The following is a 20,020-nucleotide window of genomic DNA, read 5'->3' as shown; positions in this document are numbered from 1 at the left end:
ATTTACTCCTGAACACATGACACAGTAGCAGCTTTAGCCTATGCAGTTCCCTAGACAATAGCCAAGCACTAAAATAGCACTTCTACATGGTACTTGATGTACATGGTTTAAGTACTGAATTGCTACTATGTTCAATAGCTAAAAAAAACAAACAAAAAACACTTCGGGGGAAAAACAAACAAACAACAAAAACAACTAAGTAAAGCTAGGGTCTCTTTCAATGCATGCTCTGGGGAAATAAGTTGCCCCAGGGATTTTTTGTTTGTTTCTTTAACTTTTATGATTTAGTATGATTGATTTTAGTTTTAATTATCACTGAATAAGCATTTTACATATAAGCCACAGCAGCTCGGCAGAGAATACAGAATCACATCGATTGGAAGGAAACTCCAGAGGTAGTCTAGATGACAGCAAGGCCACCATGAAGTTAAGCCATGTTCCAGGCTCACCCTCATGCTTTCCAAGTCATTCTGGCTAGAGAGTCAGCACCAGCTGAACGTGGTACTGACCACACTACGTACTTTCAACAATGCTAGTGTGGGGGGAAAAAAAAAATAAATAAAAAATCACACAGGCTTGAGACCTTTCATCAGAAAGCATACAAATTAGAAAAGCACATATAGTTAAAGCGTTCTAATACTGTTTCAGTGTCTCAAGGCAAGAGAAAAGGTCAGATGACACTGTATTGATAACACTGCCTCTACAAACCATTATAAGTCATATCAAACCTCAAAACATTTCTGTGAGCAACTTTGCTTAGAGAAGTCTGACATCATGGATTTTGTCTTCTTCAGTCCAACAAGTTTCAAATTCTACTTTTGGAATCATATTAGTGTTGGGTGTTTACATTTTAAAAATGGAAGCCCGGCTCAACACATTTTAAGCTAATAGGGTCATTCAAGAAAATAAGGCTAAATAGCTTTTCCATTAGTTTAAAATAACAGATATTAAAACAAATTAACTTTTTCTCCCAAATGGAACACCTTGCATGATCTAAAGGGTAGACTGAGTTCTAAATAATGGATTCAATATTTTTCTTTTATGAGGAAGTCAAAATACTTATATCCAGCTGATTAAAACCTTTTCAGTCTATTTTAATACCTAGAATGTTTCTTGGTTTATGATTTTTTTTTTTATATCATTCCTAGTATTGTTGAAAAACCTCACAAAATTCCAGCATCAAAAGCAGTAGCAAAAAGAAAAGTTTTCCAGATGTATGGAAAACAGGATTTCAAACAGCTTAACTTAAGATTTGTCTGGTTTTATTTATTTCTTTACAACTATGCAACACCTTTTTGGTCAGCGAATTAAAAAGGATATTTATGTGCAAAGGAATTTTCCTTTGAAAGGTCAATAAAGGATCTGGGAGATATCTTATAAAAAAAAAAAACAAAACCAAAAAGAAATCGTGCTGTGAGAAAGTCAGACAACAATAGACTTGGCTTGTATAGTACAATGAACCATGGTATCCAATTTCACCTACTGCCTTTCTTTTTTCCTTTACTTCTACATTTCATAATGGACTACCATTAATACTTATGTAGACATATACTTTGCAACAGAGCAAATCTTTCTTCACAATTTCTCCACATTCCAGAAAGACCAGAGTAAGGGAGAATTTTCTTCATGCCTAGACAAACACCACCTGCAATACATCTTGCTGCAGTACTTGGGTATTTTTATCCCTGCATAGGTAGAGCAACCCTTGAATCTGTAATGAACACAAGGGAGGGCGGGGAATCTGTGCAGGGGTTTTCTTTTTGGTGGTTTGGGTTTGTTTTTTTTTTTTCCTCTCCTATCAGCATTTTTCTTGTTCTCCAATGACATGGTTACCCAGGCTACAAAAATAAATTAAAGGTTTGTCCTATAATCCTTATTCAAACTTAGAATCATATCACAGTTCTGTTACATGATTTTTAAGGACTATTTAGGTGGAGGAAACCAAGTATAGACAGCACAGTAAGCAACACTCATTAACGATAAATTTCACAATTTCAGACAATAAGGTTTACTGAAATGGCTTTATAACTTTTTATATCTTCTTTTATCTAACCTCATAATGCTTTGTGCAGTTACATAATACAGACAAATCAGTAAAAGATTTTCTGAGATTTAGCGGGGGGAGATTTGGGTTGTTGGTTTTGGGGGTTCGGTGGTGTTTTTTTAAGGATGGGATAAGGCCATGTGTATACAACATATCTTGTAAAATTTTTCAGTCAGTAGCAGTAAGAGAAAATTTAATATGTACACAGGACAGGTAAACAGTTTTAAAAACAATTTTAAACATGGAATAAGAAGAGAGGCATGAAGCGATACAAAAGCTATTTTTACCCCTTTTTAGCACAGTAGTTAGTTCAAGGTCATATGATATGCTATAGCTGCACAAAGAAACAGATCCAATTACCTGCTTGTTTTTTTAAAGGCAACCGTGTTCATTTAAATAAAACGACACTTTTTATAGGGCTTGGCAGTGTTATGTTTACAGTTGACTCGATCTTAAAGGTCTTTTCCAAAATAAATGATTCTATGATTCTGTGTATATCAAAGTTGCATTTCTTAAGAGATAAGTATTGGGATATTCCAAAGAGCTAAGAACGTACTAATAGCTTTAGTACATATATGTACGTATAATTTTTTTTTTTAACACATAGGAGTAAATCTGAAAACAGGATTAGGAAAAGCTGCCTTCTGAAAAAGCTAATTATCAAATACTGAAAATCTCAAATGAGGACAAAGGATTGGGGGGCAGGGAAGGAAGTGAAAAAGTATCAGAAAAAAGAAAAATCAATGCTTATGGCAGAAGATATATTGTATACCAAGCCACTCATATTAAAAAGGAAAAAGAAATTCCTCATACATGACATAATGAAGGCGAAGAGCTAGTGCCACAGAAGGATTGCCAGCTCCTCTGGAAGGAATGAGCTGAAGAATTAGGCGTACATATGCTGAAATCACTAGGTGAGAGAATCTTACTTTACTGTTCACCTACTAGAAATGGGATTCTATTTCCATTACTTCTCTTTTTAGGTAATTAACCAAGGAAGTAAAAAACATCTTTCAATTCTAACCTCCTACCCACCAAGGAGAAAAATATTATTAAAAAAAAAAAATCAGCAAAGTTAAAATAAATTACAGCTTGACTTAATGTGAAGACATCAAGGAGATGTATAATTACTCTTCATATTTAAAATGTCATGTTTTTCCAGTCTAAAGAACATTGCACCCTCAAATATTCTACACCTCTTTTTCCATAGAATACAGTCTCATTATAGATAACAGTCTCATTACTGTGTATGACTACTGTGAATGTAAAAGAAAACTTCCAGATTGCAGATCCAATCCTTTTGCAATTTATATAATAGTCAGCAATCCAAGTACTAGTTTAAAGGCTTGCAAGGCAGCATACAATCATAACAGACAGATCTACTCATATATCCTGTATACACATGAAAATTACTTTTTTTACTGGCATGTACCTTAACTAGCTGCCAGTCCAGCAGCAATTCTTTTTCTCAGTTTTTTCTTTACAACATTTCCCATCAGCAGTCATGACTTCAGACTTAGACAGTCAATGCAGAATCAGCTACCCTTTTTAAAATATTTGGGCTGTTCAACATTGTGTGCAAGTACTTTTCACTAAAAGCATGCATAATGTTAGCAAAAATTACTATTTCAAGCACAAGACTACTACAGAGGTGCCATTCTTATCAATGAGCAAAGAACTCCTGTCTGCATTTGCCTCAATTGCTCCTGAACTGAAGAGAAATGTTGTGGTAATTAGTTTACTCTTAAATGAGACTGAAATAATAGTGTTAATCCTGCACACACCTTGTTTTCATTCAAGTTTCTAAGCCTTTGAAAACAGATACTATATTATCCAGACTCCAAGACTGTTCTTTTTTGACAGCACTGCTACTATATGGGAAGCTACAGAAAGCTGACCTGTTCAGTCAACTAGATCAATCATTCACCAATACATACTTGTAAGTGTTATTTGATGTCATTTTATTAAAAAAAAAAAAAAAAAAAAAAAAAAGAAACCACAAACGAAATAAAAACAAGCAGAAAAAACAACCACAAAACAGAGACCACTACACACAAAAAACCACCCAACAAAAGCAAGTTTTGCACACAAGTTGTCATCAAGACTTTTTTAAACTGCAGATAGTAGGTAGAATTTTCCACATATTTATGAATATGGAACCAGACATATATCAGAATTGAATTGCATAAGGTCAATCAACAGGTCAGGGCTTCTAAAGCAGAAGGAACATTATTTAATTTGATGTAATGATTGCACCAACTAGCCCACACACATATTGACATTTCAGCAAGTAACCAAGATGTGAAAGGATCATCTCTGCCAAATTACAGAGGTGTCTTATAATACTGAAAACTCTGCTTTAAGTGAGTGAAGTTCAAGCAATGGCAAGTCACAGTACAATCCACCCAGATTTGTAGTTACAGTGGAAACCCCTAAGTTTTCACAAGACTCTTGAGACGAAGATACGAAATAGGCACAGAAGATGTGTGAAGAATGGTAATTTTGTACTTTTCAGGACATTATTTTTTAAGTTGTGCATTTTACTGAAGATTCTCGAGAAGAGCTGAGTTAATAGCTTGTTTTGCTTGACAAATTATTTTCAGAATAATTAGAGTTTTCGGTTATATGACTCCTGTATATTTATAAACCAAGATAAATAAACAGCATGCAATCAGATAAATATGGCCATACATGAATAATTCTGTACACTAATGATTCAATTATTTCAACACATAAGTATAGGTCTAGTCCCACATACAATGCCATTTTCTATTATCCTTTTTCAGACAAAAATCCCCAGACACCTTGTAATGCTGGGGAACTACACTTCTACTGAACAAACTTATATTTACATTAATAACATGCTTAAGGCGGACTGAACAGGGTCCGTGCCAAGTTATGAACGTAGTTGAACTTTATTCCTATTACACTGGGGCTGTACAGAATAAAGAGCTTCAGCAGAGTAAATGCCAAATTTTTTGAAAAAATGTTAAAGCATTCAAATTTTAAGTATCTGGGAAGTCAAATACAAAAGTCAGAATTATGTCATTACTAATTCTCAGCTTAATTTCAAGATGCCTTTCCTGAATTGAAATTTATGTTTCTCAGCATATAATTTCCTCCTATTTTTAATTCTTGGCAAGAGTTTTCAAATCATGTTGTACTCATGCATTTCAAGAACAGCAAACAACCTTTTGACTGTGGCTTATATTTTTTTTAATATGAAAATTATTCATTTAAGAGATCTGTCAAAAATAATCACCAGAACATAGGTATTGACTGAATTTCACACAAATGTATTCTCCAACTGCATTAAACTACAGAGGAAAAAAAGAATTACACTTTCTTCAGTCAGTCTGCTGCTTTGCTCCCAATGTATTCCATTCCTCTTCGTCTTTCTACCTTTACATGTCCCTGTTCTCACATTTAGCTGTTTTTATACAGACTGCAATAGCTTCCTGATACTGAGGACTCCTTGCAATTTGCATTTCCAGAAAGATGCTGTAAACTTGCCTTCCCTGCTATGACAGCAGATTTCCATTTCATTTTGGAGGGAATCCTGTTTCCTTCCCTCCCCCAGCCCTCTGCTTCCTGAACACACCATCCAAGGTACAATCAAGTATATTGGCTGTTACTGGGGAAATAACAACCTTCTTCCAATAATGTTCACAACATTTAAGGTGCACCAGTAGATCCTAAAGTATTTATTCTTCCTTTTAAAGGTTCAAACATCATAACCGAATGACAAGATAATTTTAAGAACACTTGTATTTACATAACCTTCCACCATTCCTATGTATTTAAGTGTTGTTAAGCCATTACTCATTTTATTTCCGCATATTTCGCTCTAGATCCAGATCCTTACTGAAGCATTACTATTACAACTGCTCAGGGCACTGAAAAAATACATTAATGGTAAAAATTTCCAAAGGAAAAAGGCTATAAACAAGTGGCAGCACAAAGACAGAGTGAGAAAGTACACGCAGAAAATAAATTTCTACGGTAATTGCAACACAGACAGAAACAATCAGCTACTCACAAGAGGATAAAGAAAATTGTTTGATTCCCAATTTAACCGCATTTGACATTTGCGAATTTGACTCTGTAACAAGTCTTATTGGTTAGATGTCACTTAGAAAAAAAAAAAAGAAAAAGGTCTGAAGGATATAGAAGGAAAAAAACAAGTGGAGAACCATAGTTATGTGGAAAATGGATAATAGAAAGAATTGCCATTGGTGTGGAAAAAAACATACAAGGGAAAGAAAATATTTGCAAAATTGAAAATTACTGTCTAATATCAGCATAGCATAACCACTTTGTACTCAAAGCATAGGAAGATTTAATTCTCTGACAAGAAAGGGTTCGATTTCACTTGCCAGCACAATGTCATATGCAGATTTATTGACAGCTACAGGTACCAAATATCAACAGCAGAAACAAGAGGGTTTCTATCAATTTTATAGTTATTCAGGACTGTTACAGGAAACCATTTGTCTTTTCAGTAGTGAAAGAGGTTTTATTTTTAAAGTGTGTTAAAATTAATGCTTTGTAATTCTTGGAGCTGATTCATTCCATGTACTTTGCTTTACTTCCATATCCATATGCTAATGCTGTTCTTCACCACCTGATTGTCTCCATATGCTAAACACTCTACCAAAAGTGTTGCTCCTGATCCAAACAACTTCAAAGTTTAGAAATTTAAGGAAAAAAGGCAGCGTTGCTTAAGGGTTTCACTGAATTTTGGCCACCAAGATTACACAGCCAAAGGCACTATCAAGAAAGTTATCAGATACCTAGGGTAAGAAGCTAGATATATCTGGATCTCAGTCCGCTGCCTTGATTTTAATAGAAAAAATAAAATCTGAGTTGGCCAACAAAAATCCTCCAGTTTTCTTTCATATTCCCCCCACCAAGATCCTCTGCAACGTTTTCCATTAAAAGTTCCATGTCGGAACTCACCTCTACCTTTACTGTGAAATTGCATTGCAGTTGGTAATGATAGGTGGAAGTCTGAAGTGTGAAGTGAGAACTCAGATTTTTTCATATCACGTCATCTACAATATCATCTTTCTTGTTACATTTTGCTGATGAAATGGCAGAAGATATTGTAAAAGGCACAATGTGCGTAGGGGGTAATAAATCTGTTGGATGCAGATAGTCAATGGCTGCAAGTCATAACATAAAGCTTTACTCTTAGCCTCCTACCAGTTTTCATTATCAGTGAAAATTTCTATTAATGTAATACGATAGCATCATGTACAAACAGCTAGACAGTCATATATTTTGCACAGCTGTCATAAAATGATAGTCATTTAGCTTCAAGGTAAAGCTGAAGTTTGAATATTCCTCTTTTCATCTTTGAAGCTTTGTCACTTTAGAAGATTATTATCTAATTTTGTGACCAATGATGTGTTCCCAACACATCAAACTTTAATATCCATAACATGTAGATCTTTTTTTTGTGTCTTGAAAATTAGCAACTTAGCTTGACACAAAATCTTAGTAGTACATTGAATAGACAAACATTAAAATATGACCTAAAGGAACAATAGGAACACTATATGCTCTGGCCCAGACCAAAGTTTTCATAACCTCTTCCAAATAGCATTTTCACAGTGCTTTTATCTAACAGGCTAGATATACTATGACTGCGTAATTTTGATTCCTGCTTTTTAGGAGAGCAAGTCAAATCCTTGTTTGTGTATAAAAGCATGAAGAAGGTCCTTGCCAGCTACTGTAGAAAAATTTGAAGTAAAAACAGGCAATAAGACTTAAAACCTTCTATCAGCTGACAAATTATTTCTGTGCAACAGTAAGTTCACTTAAGATACTGTGGCTGATAAAGATAGTAAAAGAAAATGGCTAGTGAAGCAATTGGGAGCTAAAGAGTTTGGTTTATCCTTAGATTAGAAGAGAAAATCCGGTGTTACCATGACAAATTAAAAAGAAAACCAAACCAACTTCTCCCATTTGTGCAGTCAGCTTAGCGGAAATTATTCTTAAGACTTTGTAATTAGGAGAACAGTTACATAGTCCTATTGTGAGAACAGGAGTGTCTGTAGAAAAAAGCCCACCTCAATACTAAACAGCAGAGGTCAGTTTAAGAGCCTGAAATGTTAGTGCAAACTATTTTAAAAGAATGGGTCGGTCAGAAAAGAAAGTGCTGAGACCTGATGAAGCAGCTGAAGGTGGTATAATATCATCTATGACTGGGCCCAAGAGAGGCCTGCCATGACAAAGTGTCATGCCTTTCAATACATATGAGGAGGTAACAGAGAAAATGAACCAAGGCTATTTATGGAGATGCACAGTGAAAGCGACAGACAGCAGTCAAATTGAAATGGGAAGTTCCAGCTTAAGTAACTAACTTTTCATCCAGAGTTAAGCATTGGAACAAAAGAGGTTGTGGTATCTGTGTCCTTGAAGGTTCTGAAGATCAGATTCAACGAAGCCCCAGGAAATCCATGCCGATTTCAGCATTGACCATTGAGTTAAAAGACCTTCTATATGTTCTTCCAGAACAAATTATTCTATGATTACAGAAATTATTAAGAACAAAGTTCTGCAGTGGAAAAGAGCAAGACAGTTGTACAAAGGGAAAAGATGAGGGTTTTTTTTCCAGAATCAGTTTTGCTGAGTCATCAGTACCAAACACAAGTCTCAGTTATAAAAGAACAATTAGAATTTTTAAATTCAGTGTCACTGTAATTAGAACATTAATCAGAGGCGATCAGCTTACACATTATTGAAGAACAGCGTTAATGTAAATATATTATCTACCACCCATACAAAATTCAGGGAAGCCCATCAACTCCACATTTTGAGTACATCAAGAAATGTTTCATGAGGCTATTAGAAGCTCGAATATAATTTCCACCCTTTCCTAAGAACTGAGAGTAAAATTTCAATAAGGAAACCACTGTCAGTCATACATATAAGCAAGCTAACTAATGAACAATCAACAGGATCTACATGTTAAGCCCTGATACACTGAATGAATTATACACACATACTTCTCATGTTGTATCCCCGAATCTTATGAACTAGATTAGGTCATCACACGATTTGTTTTGTTAATGGACCAAATAACTTTTTTCTCACATCTTTTACTTCCTTAACTTGAGTACTCTAAGATCTCATAATCTAGTTTGAAGGATAAACAGTAATCCTGAAGGATAAATAGCTATCTTTTTAAGCGCTTCCTGTACTGCAGACTGATCTATGCAAAACGTTTGGCAGTCTCAGAAGAAAACAGTTGTCTCTAGAACATCTGTCCATTTTAAAACAGAAAGATTCAAATATAAGATAAACAAGGTGGTTCAGAAAGAGGAAGATAGGGAGAAACAAAGCAATAAAACAACATGCCAAATTAAGGAAAGGCAAAACACAGGAGCAGAAGCAAGTGCTCTGACGAAGAGAATGTCTTCTAATATTTTAGAAATTGTATTGTTTTAACTCTTTACAATTCCTTCAGGAATCTTGACAGACAGAACAAATGTGTGGAAACAACCACCTATCAAACACTTTTCTGATTAACAGCCATTGCCAGAACCTGTATGCCTTGATGACTCTATCCAACCAACCAAACAGGCTCTACCTAAAAAAGCGAAAATTCAGCATAAGTAGTGCTTAGGAAGAACACTTCTCAAGAGTAAGAAGCATTAAGAACAAACTTTACTAAATACCAACAATTGCTGACAGTAAAGCACTAGAACATGTGACAGGTACATAAGGAATAAACCAGGAGTTAGCATCTAATCAATCATTTCCTTCTCTCTCATTGGAACATCACACTGTCTTACAAGCCCTAGTGAAGCTCCATTACCTATGTACATTGTAGTCACATTTAAAGTAAGAGCATGTTGGGACATCTTGAAAAGCTAACCCTGCTGAAGTCTTACCATGTGGTTGTTGAACTTCCAGTCAAATAGATGAAGCTTAATCTGTTAATATACTTACCCTTCTATAGTAAAAAGCCATATATTTTACTAAGATAATGATTGTATGCTTATAAAGGGGAGAGTGAAAAAAAAAAAGCAGCCAACCTGATCAACCTGTACAGCAATAATGACAGAGTTTTATAATATGTTTCTGCTCTGAAAGCTGAAGGAGTCTCCAGATGTCTCTTAAGGAGATAAAGGCACACAGATTAACAGTGCATAGATACAGATTTGAGAGAAGAAATACAATTACTTTAATTGCTTATAGTCCAAAATAAAAGATTATGTATCTCATCTTCCTAACATAAGACAGTTAAATGAGATCTACATAATGGCAGGTAACCTGGTCAAAAAAGCTGCTCTGGAAGAGGTCCACAGCAGCAGTATTTTCTCTCAGTCAAAAAAAAAAAAAAGGTTGATAGAAGGAAAAACTAATTCTTGTGTTTAAAGACCAGTTCTTGTTCATCTACTATCGATCTAGAGAACACATACATTCTTCTTCCTGGTTTCCTGCATGTGAAAGATGTTGACATATTTCCTTTGAAGTTTTTACTCAGGCACAGCTTGGCCCATGGCACTAAATCACTGTCTAGAGAAATAGACCTGGTTGCTCTTCCTCTCTTCCCTCTCTCCTGCCCCATTTACATTTCTCCACACTTCCTTCTCCAACACAACAGGAAATACACTCTTTTTTTTAATTTGGGTTTTTTCCCTCCTCCTGTTTTCTAGCTTATTTGAAGAGTATTGTCTCTTTCACACCACATACCTGACTGCATCAGGACTGGTTGTCCCCCTCTCACCTTCAAGAGTTTCTACAGTTAAAACATTTCTAGCCTTACAAATAGAGATTTGAAATATGCTTTATTACACATGAGGTTCCCAGTCATTTCTCAGATCTCTACAGAGATTAGAGACAGCCACATCAGCCATTTTACCAGAAAATACGGCAGAAATGGGGAGCAGGTAAAATGTGTCAGATCAGATGAACCTTTGAGGGTAAAACAACCCTCATCCCCTCAGTATATTCACAATAGTCACAGATATCAGCAGCAGCAAAGACACCTGGAGTCTGTGAGTTCCTCTGCTAATGACTTTGGTAAGTCAGTGTCTTGACACATCCATAATGGGTTATGATGGGTGGAGTTGACAGGGGAAAAAAGAGTTAGAGGGAAGAAAGAAACTAAACCTTGCTTGTAGTAGGTGCAAAAGGAATCAGCATGAAAAGCAACACAAGTGAAAACAAACTTGTGCTCCTAGCAAACACAAAAACTCAAGTATATCAGGAAGCTAGTGCAAGAGTTCAGTCTCCCTGAGGTCATCTAAATAAGATTACAAACATCTACTTACATAATTTAGTCTAGGACCGGAAGCAAGAATTCTGCCCATCTCTGCCTCCAAAACTCTTGCTAAGGTAATCTTTGTCATAGGGTTTTGAAAGAGAGTCTTCTGGGAAAAAAAAATGCACTTTTCCTGTGTTAGGGATCTTCTAGGAAATAAACTTGAACTTCACATGCATGAAATGAAAACCATTTTCCTATACAAAGTATAGGAAGTATTTCTGTCTTCCACTACAGCAACCATCCTTGCCTATTCAGCTGACATCTGCTTCCTGAAAATTGCCTGGCACTGGGTGTGGCTCAGGCATTCCTATTTTGAAGATACATTAAAAACATCCCACCAATAGGCTTGTCCAAGGTTTGAATCCAGATTATTTCAAACATACAGTTAAATACCTAACACTAACTTCACTATAAATTCAAATCTTTGTCTCCATTCATTCTCAACTGACACCACAGATAAAACAGCCTTGTTTAACCTTTGTCTAGCTAAACAAGTTATTTTCTTCTCAACTTCACTTCTATTTACTGTCAGCTCCAGTCTGGCTCTTTAAAACAATCCTAGATGCTCTGGCTACAGCTAAAATCTGCATGAACCCACCTGTCTTAGGCAGGAGGGATTTATGACAGTTTAATTCCTGTGCTCTGTATTATACTGTCTACTATTTTATTCCCAGATTAAATTTGGTATGCTGGTTGTAACATCTGTATACTCCTATGTGAACAAGTCTGTCTCTTTTGTCCAATCACAGTCTCCTCATATCTTATATCATCATCCTCAGAAACAGTGTACTAGTTATCAGCTGTAAGATGGATGACCCCATCTGTAAAGTCCGAGGAGATCTGAGGGCAGGATATTTTCAGGAAGTACCTGTCCCTGGAATTCATCACCTCTGGAAAGGCTTCCAAGAACCTTCCCAGCTTCTCTCCAGCTATGATTTAAAAAAAAGAAACAAAACCAAAAAAAAACCCACCACCAAACAGAAAGTGTTGTTGCACAGACTTCCTTTTTAAATACAAATCTTGCAATGATTTTGTCATTTACTCTAAGAAAGTACTTAAGCTTTAAAAATGAACTGGGCAGATGCTAGAGTCACAAAAATGTCCATGCAATTTTGCAAAAACATTGTACATAGAAAAAGCAAAACGGAACTTCACAAGAATAACATATTAATAAAAGCAGTTCGTCAAGACCTTTTGGTGAAGCTTCTGCAGCAACCTAAAATACAGTCTATCAATATATAATTTGTGTTGTACAATGTGTAACCACTTATTATCAGCAACAAAAGTTTGTACCCTACAGAACACTAATGACAGTTGAAAGTGTAGAGTATTGATTAGCAGTTGCTTAAAAGTGAATTACCACTACAATGTGGCATCTATTCATGGCTCTACATACCTTCACTGTCAAGATAATCTGCATGGAGACTGGCTCTTTTAACCTTGAAATGTAAGCATTTTCCAATACAGGATGTGAAAACAAACAACCATAAATGCATTAAGCAAGGGAATTAGCATTCGTTTCCTTTCAAGATCTGATGTTTTCCAGTTGGATTGTCCACTCAATAATTTCCATATTAAAAGACATTATTGAAAGTGTAATGCATGTATCATAAACTTACTGAAGCCATCTCATATTTCTATTGCATACTAACAATAGAACGTATTTACTTTCAATAATACAAGCAAGAAGATCATGCTGTGCTTGCAAAACCCAGAAAGACACAGAAAATATTGCAAAATATAGAGTGCTGATGGCAGAAAAGCATGAATTCACCGTGGCTTAAAACAGGTATTTCCTTTTAGCTAAAGAGAAATATAAAACATGATTGATATTCAGACTGATTTAGGCTACATTTAAAAAACATAACCAACACCAAGAAATTATTACTTCTGCCATAAAATTCAAACAGGAGATGAGAGTAAGACTGTAGATCATTCAAGATGCAGTTATAACTTCACTGAAGGCAAAGAAATCTTTCCAATACCTCCAGAGAAGGCAGAACTTTTAGTAAAGAAAGAAGGAAAAAATTATTCTCCGTTATTGAGAAAGAGAGACCACACTACTGAAAGTCTGATAGCACTGCAATGTTTTCCTCTACAGATCAATATGCTACCTGAAAATTGGTATTAGACCCAGTAGGTTTTTCCACCTAACACATTAGTAGCATATGAACGTGTGTGATTATTTTTTTCCTTGAACAAAGAAAAATTAAAATATCTATCCAAACAAATTTACACCTTTATGTCTGCAGATAACAATATTAGATACTTCACCAAACATACTGAAATGCTCCGTAACTAGCTTGACACAGAGAACAACCTTGTGATTCATGTAGCCCAAAGATCTGTAAGAATTACAGGGGATGGAGGTTCAAGCTCCGCAAATTCCAAAACATCATTTGCATTAATCATCAGAATTAAAGTGATTTAAGATTCTCTGATGCATATTTATTTTATTTTCTAATGCTTGATTTTAATTCAGTGCTAGGAGACGACACATTTTACATAATCCAGACTTAAGGAGTTTGAATTATAATGAATTAACTCTGAATAGAGCTTTCGGTAAGCTCTATAGCTTTTACCTGGCTGATGGTTCAGGTTTTTTTGAGTTTGGGTTTTTGGGGGTGGGGTTTTTTGGCTGGAGGGGAGGGGAGGCGGCAGGGAGAGTTTTGTTGCTGTTGGTTTGGGCATTTTGCAAGGGATGGGGGTGTTGGGTTTGTTTTGTGTTTTTTAATCAGTCACATGTCTACAGGTTTTTTGACCATTTTTCTTCTATTTTTGATAGGGAAAAAAGCAGTGTTACTTTTGCAGTTTTAAAACTTCTTAGCTGGCAAAAGTTTAAATTGATATCCAAGAAGCCAGTCCATGTCTGTCCTTTAAACTACATGCCTCAATCCTACTGACCCTTCCTTCAAAGCAGTAGTTGCAGTGTCTCAAGCAAAGAAACAGCCTATAAAGACCAAAACCAACATAAGGCCGAATAAAAGCAAAGCAATTAATGTCAAGATGATTGGACTAAACTTCACTAAGAATTTAAGTCATTATTATAAGATTTAAAACTAAAGATAGATGTACTGCGTGAATCAAATACACCAGCTGAATGCTAATGGATCTAAATCACCCTGCTATATTAGTTTTGCACTGACATTTCCATAGTTGTAAGAAACTAAGAAGGCATAGCACGAAATCTAGTCGGTAGGACAAAATGCAATTCTGAACCTTAAAAAATAGGAATGCTATAGTGATTGACAAACCCACCTCTAGAAAAGCAATGATTTGAGAACTAACACAATGAAGAATTTCTTGAAAGGGGTAGGCAGATGCAGACTACAGACTGCTTGAGACCAAGGCAGTCAGTGCTTACATAACAGTGAAGACTCCGTTAAACAACTTACATAAGAAAAATCTGAGGTAGCCTTATACAAAGGTTTCTTACTGAAGACAAGCTTATGGCAGAACCAATAAATAAAAGTTTCTTTTCAGTTAGAAACTGTTCCTACATTTGCAATAAAATAATATTGACTATTCAGGACCAAATCAAGAGTTACCAAAGCTCAGAATATTAAAAGTAATCTCTCCACAAGAAATCTGAGAAAGCATAGACCATACTGAATTTTTAGAGAATCAGACAATTCATTGATGTTAGAAAAGCTTTACCGTGTAACAACAATTATTTTTAAGATTAACAGAAGGCATATCACCTGCATTTTTTGCTTTCATTTTATTACTACTATAATTTTGCAACAGCATGGAGCTGAAAATACAATATTATCAGACACTGTAATGTGAACAGTAGCATTCCCCAAAGTCTGCTCCTCCAAAATTCTAATCGTAGCAGCTGAAGTGAATTTCTTCCTGGCACCTAACCCTTGCTTTGCTTTGTATACTTAATGTGTGGCTTCGCCAGTGGGCTACAGTCTCACATTTACTACAGTACTTACTAAACATAATCAGAGTGTTTAAAAAAAGTTTAAAGAAGTGTCAAGATTCAAATAAGGGAGATGTCTTTTGAAAGTCTAAGGCAAAAAATATGAGCACCTAAGAGGCAATTAAAATTTGAACAATTTCTTAGGCCCCAGCAGTACTTGGGGTGTGTAGGTGAAGCCTATGCATGTCTCTACAGCACCAAACAGCTTCTTACACGCTGCCCAATCTGTATGACAAGTGTAAAAACTCCGTAAGTCAAATAACTTCAGAATAATATTGTCTTATTTTCCTCTGTATGGTTGTTTTGAACACTGGTCTTCCTTCACTTTGACAGCAGATAGTAGAAGATTAAAATGCTACATCTTTAACTGTTAATTTTGCTTAAAACCTCATCATCATTTCTGAAATGATTTACTGAACTATTATTATTATTTTCTGAGCTATTTACACTGTCTGTATTTCATCTAAAGTAAATTTTGGGAAAAATCATATCCCTATATAGTCTTAGGAGGCATAACAACATACTCAGATAAGATTATCATACTGCAATAAAATAATAAAACATGCAAGTAAGATAAGGTAAGCAGTATTTTTTTAAAAAAACAAAGAGTTTGAAAAATTGACAAAAATATTCTTACACATATTTTTGAAATTCAAGAGGAGAGCAATGCTGGTTACTCATTTGATGGTCATGGTACAGCAAGGCTTGAGAACTGTAACAACTAAATCAATATTCACAGCTATAACCTGGCAAAATTTTGCTTTACCGAGTAACTCACATAACTTCATTTGCTCAATGAAGTTTTAGTATGGGTCAAAGTACTCTTAATATGTAAAACATTTGGGCAGTAGAGACTCAATCGTGCCTTGATTTCAAATGTGTTCCTTTGAAAATAGTGCTCACTATATATGCTAAAAAAAAATGAATCAAGTAACCTTTACATTAATTTTTCATTTAGCAAGCCTTTATTAAACTAAATGGCACTACAAAGCAGTTGGTAATTGAGAAATATATATATTATATATACTATACTGCCCAGATACATAATTATACACACATCTCCATTTGTTTGACGACGCTTGATTCGTAATCGGAAAATGTGGATTTCTCCAGTAATTTTAGAAGTCACACTGCTTCTAAAAGTGGAATCTGGACTTTAAAAAGACATTGACTCTGGTCACCCAGAGCTCAGAGTAAATACCAAATGGATTCTTGGTGCCTGGCTAGTGGGGAGGGAGAGAGGGGGGAAAAAGGTGCTTGCATTTAGAGCCCTACTGTGCTATCACTTCCTTAACTGTTATGACAACTTCTGTCACTGACTTTGCATGTTGAAAATATTTGCAAATTTTGAAGTTTGATGTGTTTTTATTCACAAGCTTACAGAAGAAATGTGCATTGTAACAATATAAAAAGATACAGGTTAAAGTCATCTGTCATCCAAGCTCATTTGCCATGATCAACAGCGAGAAATAGTAAGCTTAAAAGGACAGAGAGACTTGGAAATCTGAATAAAACCAAAAAGCACCCGAGATTTCCTAAAATTACTGTAAACAGAAGGGAAAAAGAAAAAAACAATAGAGGATGTGACAGAGGAATAAAAGTGTTTTAAATAACCTGTCAAATCTGCTTTTGTCCTTCCTCTTTCGTTCAATAATGAAAAATCATAGCAAAATCATGAAACAACACCAAAATAGCTTGGAATGAATATACACTGCCCATCTTCAAAAACAAGAGCACAGATTTGTTAGTGAAATAGAAAGGATGCTAATGAAAAAGTAAAATTAATAGCTTCCAATTACCTACAATTATAACAACCAATAGGAAGAAATCTTACTATTTCAGAGAGGGGGGAAAAAAAAACCATTACAGAAGGGATCACAGCAGTATCTGCTATGAGGAAGAGAAGAATTATTAAGGATCTCATACTGATTCTTTGTGTATTTTAGCACGATTGCAAAACACAAAATAATCCATATTTTTCTAGTAAATGTTGGACTGTCTGTACTTGGTAGATACAATTTTTAAAGCCATTTTAGTGCAGAAAATGGCTGTGCATGGAACGGTTCCAAAGTTAAATAAAGGTACCTGTTTGTTATGGACCAATAAAAGATTCAAGCCTTTTAATAATACTTGATTAGATACTAATCAGAACTGAAAGGTCCATCTGCTTTATAAATTAAGGGGTTCATACAAACATGTGATGATACCAGACTACATAGACTTTAAAGAATGTGAGCTAGAATTATAGTAAATACTGAATGTCCAGATTTTCAGATTAAAATAGACTTTTGCCCAATATATCAAAGTGAAGCAATTTAACGGCCTTGAGAGGTAGTAAAAGAGCTCAAATATTTTTATTCTTAATAGCTCTGTATTTTAGCTTAGTGAAGTTCATGTTTTGCAGTCCTGGGTATACAACACTGAAGAGACAAATACTGCTAAGGAACTCACATGTTTTTAGTAATCACTAAGTCAGTTGATATCATTTTGCATGGACAGTATGTGTAGCAGTTGAAATAAAGAGCTTATGCTATCCATTACATAATTTCACACATATACAAGCCTTTCAGAATAAGTACTACAAGCTCAAGGAATAATTTCCTTCATAATCAGACAAATAAAAATTAATGTGTTACTCAGAACTAAAAATCATTTCTAAAAAAACAGTGGAAATTTAATGTATGGGTTGAACGAGTGTCTCTGTAGCCAGTGAAAGTCTCAATGTTTTTGCATTTGCATGTTGCATTTTGAGGATCACATATTAAATGTCGCAAAAATCACAGTGTTAAAAATCTTTAAAATGTTCCTCTTAGTCTCTCATTTTTTTCAGTAACTGCTGTGAAAAAAAATTGCCTACAATACAGAACTTCACTCACTATAGGTTGCATGTTTAAATTGAAGTAGACACAATCCTTGATATACACCTAATACTCAAATTTGCTTTCTCATTACCCTCTGCCCCAATTATGCAGACTTATACCAATTTCTCAAGTTTTTGTAATACTTCACTAGCTTATTACCCAGCTGTGCAGCTGAGCAAGAAGATAACCACATTCATTCCTCTTATCTGTAATGATGTAATACATCCCAGCACTGGGTTGAGATGATTGGAGGAATAATGGGATTGTAAAAACTGCAGAGATGACAAACAACAGTGCAGCCGCCTTCTCCTGATACAGTGAATTGCATACGTACAGCACAGGGTGAAAATAATACAATATGCACTAATTCTGCTCCTTGAATGAAGTTAATATTTTTCATAAGAAGCAGCTGTTTCTACACAGAAGCATCATCATCACAATGCAGCAACCAGATTAAATACCCACAATCTAGGCTGAAGCCTAGACTTCAAGAAATAAAAGTGTTGGAGTTTACTTTTTAATGATACCAAAAAAATCATCTAAACAGAAAAATATCAGTTTAATCAAGGATGCTCCAGATAGTGCTGTGCAATGCAAAGAGTCATCAGGGATTAGTATGCAATACAAAAATAGATCTTGGACCAAAGCACTGTACAGCACTGCTTTCCTATTCATTAAAAAAATTAAATCTGCCTCCATTTTCTCTGTTAAAACAGTCCTTATTGCCACTGAAGAGATCCTTACCTTCTGCAGGAGCTGGGAACCTGAGTACTTGGCTGCGATAGATTTGATCTCTCCACCAAATGCTGAGGCCCAGAGCTTTACACTGTGAAGAAAAAAAAAAAAAAAAAAAAAAAAAGACAGGAAGAAATGTAATACACATGTCATAGCAAGCAACACAGACTGTAACAGCTTCAGCTGCACTCAGAAGGATCCTAGAAATTTCACATTAAAGAGCTCACTAAGGAACCTAAGCACAGCAAGAGATTACCAAAGCTGTTCAAGTATAAGCACAAACCAGACGCTGTGCTAAGGTAAGGCCTCTGGTATGAAACTACCCAACCTGCACTGTTTGAATTTAAAAAAAATCAACTTGTACAGAAACATGCTTCAGCATAATATAGCATATCTTCACTAAAAGAAAGAGATAAAATGGCAAAACAGTTCTGAATGACAAATTCTCACATGAGAAGGAGTTAACAGCATCAACTTCAGTAAATACAAGCACTTAAGCTAAGAGTCTGCGGCCACATACTCCACCAACACATGCTCCTACAATAAAATCAAAGTAGCGCTGAGCGCATCAGAGACGGGTTTAAACAGAGATGACAGGAGCAAAGGTGCTTTGAACAGTCAAATACCTGCAATACAAAAAAGATAAGAACTTGAGCAGTCAAGTTCTCATCCTTGAACATGGTCCTTAGAGCAATAGCATGAAAGCACTTACACAGACAACGGGATCTGCTGCTCCGATCCAACCACATCCACTAAGGCCGTGTTAAAAGCTGTCCAGAAGATAAAGAGAAAACCCCAAAAAGCCCGAAGAAGATTTGGATTCTCTGGCATTGTGCCTCCCTGTGCCTGGAAAGATTGGGGGAAATTCAAGTAAAGCTGAATTCAGTAGCAGTGGGGTTTTGCTTCTAAAGCCTCCTTACCCACCCTTAACCCCCTCCACTAGAACAACACTGGAAGAAATCACAGTTCCATTCTCATCCCTCCAAAGAATGACCCTCTCTGTGTAATGGAAGGAGAGGACCAGAAGCAAAGCTCTAATGACTTGAAAACTATTGTGTCCCTGGTAACAGCAAAGCGTTCTCCAGCACTACTGCAGCCACTTGCATGTAGTTCTTTACAACTCCGCAGTCAGCAGGGTGCTGGAGTTACTTCAGTGACCTACTGCTGCTCCA

General features: G+C 35.6%; 1 protein-coding gene across 1 annotated transcript in view; it reads right to left on the bottom strand.

The window, feature by feature from the left end:
* The window catches only part of CACNA2D3 (calcium voltage-gated channel auxiliary subunit alpha2delta 3), a 466,721-nt gene extending 447,042 nt beyond the window's left edge, over nucleotides 1-19,679 (bottom strand). Inside the window, exons 1-2 of the mRNA XM_086470039.1 lie at nucleotides 19,561-19,679; nucleotides 18,858-18,939 (exon numbers count right to left, since the gene is read on the bottom strand). Of these exons, the coding sequence (XP_086326165.1) occupies nucleotides 18,858-18,939; nucleotides 19,561-19,679 (201 nt within the window). The remainder of the gene's footprint in view (nucleotides 1-18,857; nucleotides 18,940-19,560) is intronic.
* Nucleotides 19,680-20,020: the final 341 nt, after the last annotated feature.

Source organism: Leptosomus discolor, chromosome 9 (genome assembly GCF_034619465.1).
Source record: "Leptosomus discolor isolate bLepDis1 chromosome 9, bLepDis1.hap2, whole genome shotgun sequence".
NCBI classification, from domain to species: Eukaryota; Metazoa; Chordata; class Aves; order Leptosomiformes; family Leptosomidae; genus Leptosomus; species Leptosomus discolor.
Note: the sequence above shows the minus strand (reverse complement) of the source record. Positions and strands in the feature narration are given on the sequence as shown.